General features: G+C 32.5%; 1 protein-coding gene across 1 annotated transcript; it reads right to left on the reverse strand.

Annotated features, from left to right (window-relative positions):
• Positions 1-468: 468 nt before the first annotated feature.
• LOC103498177 (metalloendoproteinase 5-MMP-like) lies at positions 469-1383 on the reverse strand. The gene has a single exon (XM_008460692.2). The coding sequence runs from the start codon at positions 1381-1383 to the stop codon at positions 469-471; it is 915 nt and encodes a 304-aa protein (XP_008458914.2).
• Positions 1384-2015: the final 632 nt, after the last annotated feature.

Raw genomic sequence — 2015 nt, forward strand, 5'->3', positions numbered from 1 at the left:
CCATTATACGGTCAATGCTAACAAAGAAACAAACTAAAATTAGTAAATAAACATCTTCTAATTTTTAAATAATTAGCCCGTATCTATTATTTACATTATATAATTTGTGTGTTTCCTTGAATTTTTATACATTATAATGGAAATATGTCGATATAAAAAATAAGTATGTGGAAACTTATGGAAATATAATGGAAAATTAAATATGGATTTGACAATGGTGAATACTAACGATCCAAAACTATATTTTTAAAATAGAAGAAAAAAATTTGTCAATGTGCTGAACAATATATGGTTGGATATATAACTAAGTAAAAGATAAAAATTAAATTAGGTACAACTCAAATTGCACCATAAAATAAATCTCTACTTCAATTAAACTATGAAAATTTAACAAACAAAAGCAAACGTAACATCGTTTAATTAGAAAGAAAGGAAAAGCATAAAAAAAATGTTGAATTTGAAAGTTAATTAAGCGCCATATAAAGCACGAATGCCTTCAATATCGTCAATAGTCAAGCGAGTCTTATATAAACCAGGCTCCATATAAGCAAACATGACGGCCGAAATCTCGCTGCTATGGCCGAGCCCAAGCGTATGTCCTAACTCATGTAATGCCACAGACTCGAGGTCAACCCGTTCCTCAATAGGAATTCTTTCCCAAGCCTCATCTGCGTCAAAGTGCACTCTCCCATCGATCGCTCCCAACGAGTGTGCCAATATTCCCCCTTCTCCATCAAACGCTTGATAATCTCCATGGGCTCCTCTCTCAAAACTTACCAATATGTCTGCTGTTTGTACTCTCGGGGCTAGGAAGAACGAAAATTTTGTATTATCTTCCCATGTCTGGAAAGCTCGAAGCAATGGATCGACGAACTGCGGTGGGTAATTATGAATAAATCCATACGACAAGTGCTTTCTCTCAGCTGGCCATGATACGTTGTTGAAGAAGAACGTGTAACGTGAACCACCAATTTCAATATTAGTATTCTTATTCTCGTGTTCTTGTTGTGCTATTGATGCGAAAGTGTCTCTCACCCCACATCGAGGCTTTGACATTTGTTGTAGGGTCTCCCTGTCTAAGACTCCGCTTACCTTAAGGTTGGAGAATTTTTGGTATAATTTAATGGCAGATTCCAAGCGGTCGTCAAATGCATCTGTACTCAAATTGTTATCGTTTTCATTGTTGAAGTAACCATAACGTTGAAGGTAAGCCTTGACTTTATGAATTCCTTCAACGATGTTATCGTTTTTACTACTTCCTATGAGATGCTCGGAGAATAGAAGTCGAGAAGGTTTGTGGTTGTGAAGATGGCGAGCAGAGGTTAAATGAGGCGTAATGAAGGCCAGAAGTAGGAAGAGTTGGAGACATAACTTAGAAGCCATTGTCAAGCTTACAAATATGAAAAGCCAAATTATTAGTATGTGAAGTGTACTGAATATGAGTTTAGACTTCGGCGACCTTTTTAAAGACAAAATTGCATGAAAAACAAAGGCAAGAAGTGAAGCTATATTTGCTTTCGCTTCGCCATATTTTCAATATTTCGAAAATCCAGCTTTTTCCTTTAATGATAATTCAGTATTAATTATTCCATAACTGGAAATTCCAGCTTTTTATGAGAGAAATATTTTGTAATTAAATGATAATCTTGAGCTGATTTTTAAATAAATTAAGTGAAATAAATATAAATCTCTGATAAATAATTTAAATGTATTCACTTATAAAATTTTAGAGTTTAAATGGTGTTGAATTTATATTTTTGTAAAAATTTAACCAATTAATTATTTTGATTATTGGTACTTTTATATTTAATTTCCTGATTTACACCAAATGTAAAAATATGGTAAGAATTTGTATTAAGTAGAGAGCCATGAGAAGATTTTCTCTAATCATTCTCTAATAAATGAGAAGAAAATAATTATTTTGTTTTGGAAAAGAAAATAATTAAAGTTGGGTAACTTTTCTATTTTATTTCCTGTTTTTACACCAAATCTAAATATGCTAAAAATTTGTTTGT

Source organism: Cucumis melo, chromosome 9 (genome assembly GCF_025177605.1).
Source record: "Cucumis melo cultivar AY chromosome 9, USDA_Cmelo_AY_1.0, whole genome shotgun sequence".
Taxonomy (NCBI): domain Eukaryota; kingdom Viridiplantae; phylum Streptophyta; class Magnoliopsida; order Cucurbitales; family Cucurbitaceae; genus Cucumis; species Cucumis melo.

Bases quoted from the DNA above. Each gene is read 5' to 3' on its own strand.
- LOC103498177 (XM_008460692.2), bottom strand. From the start codon at position 1,383: ATGGCTTCTAAGTTATGTCTCCAACTCTTCCTACTTCTGGCCTTCATT.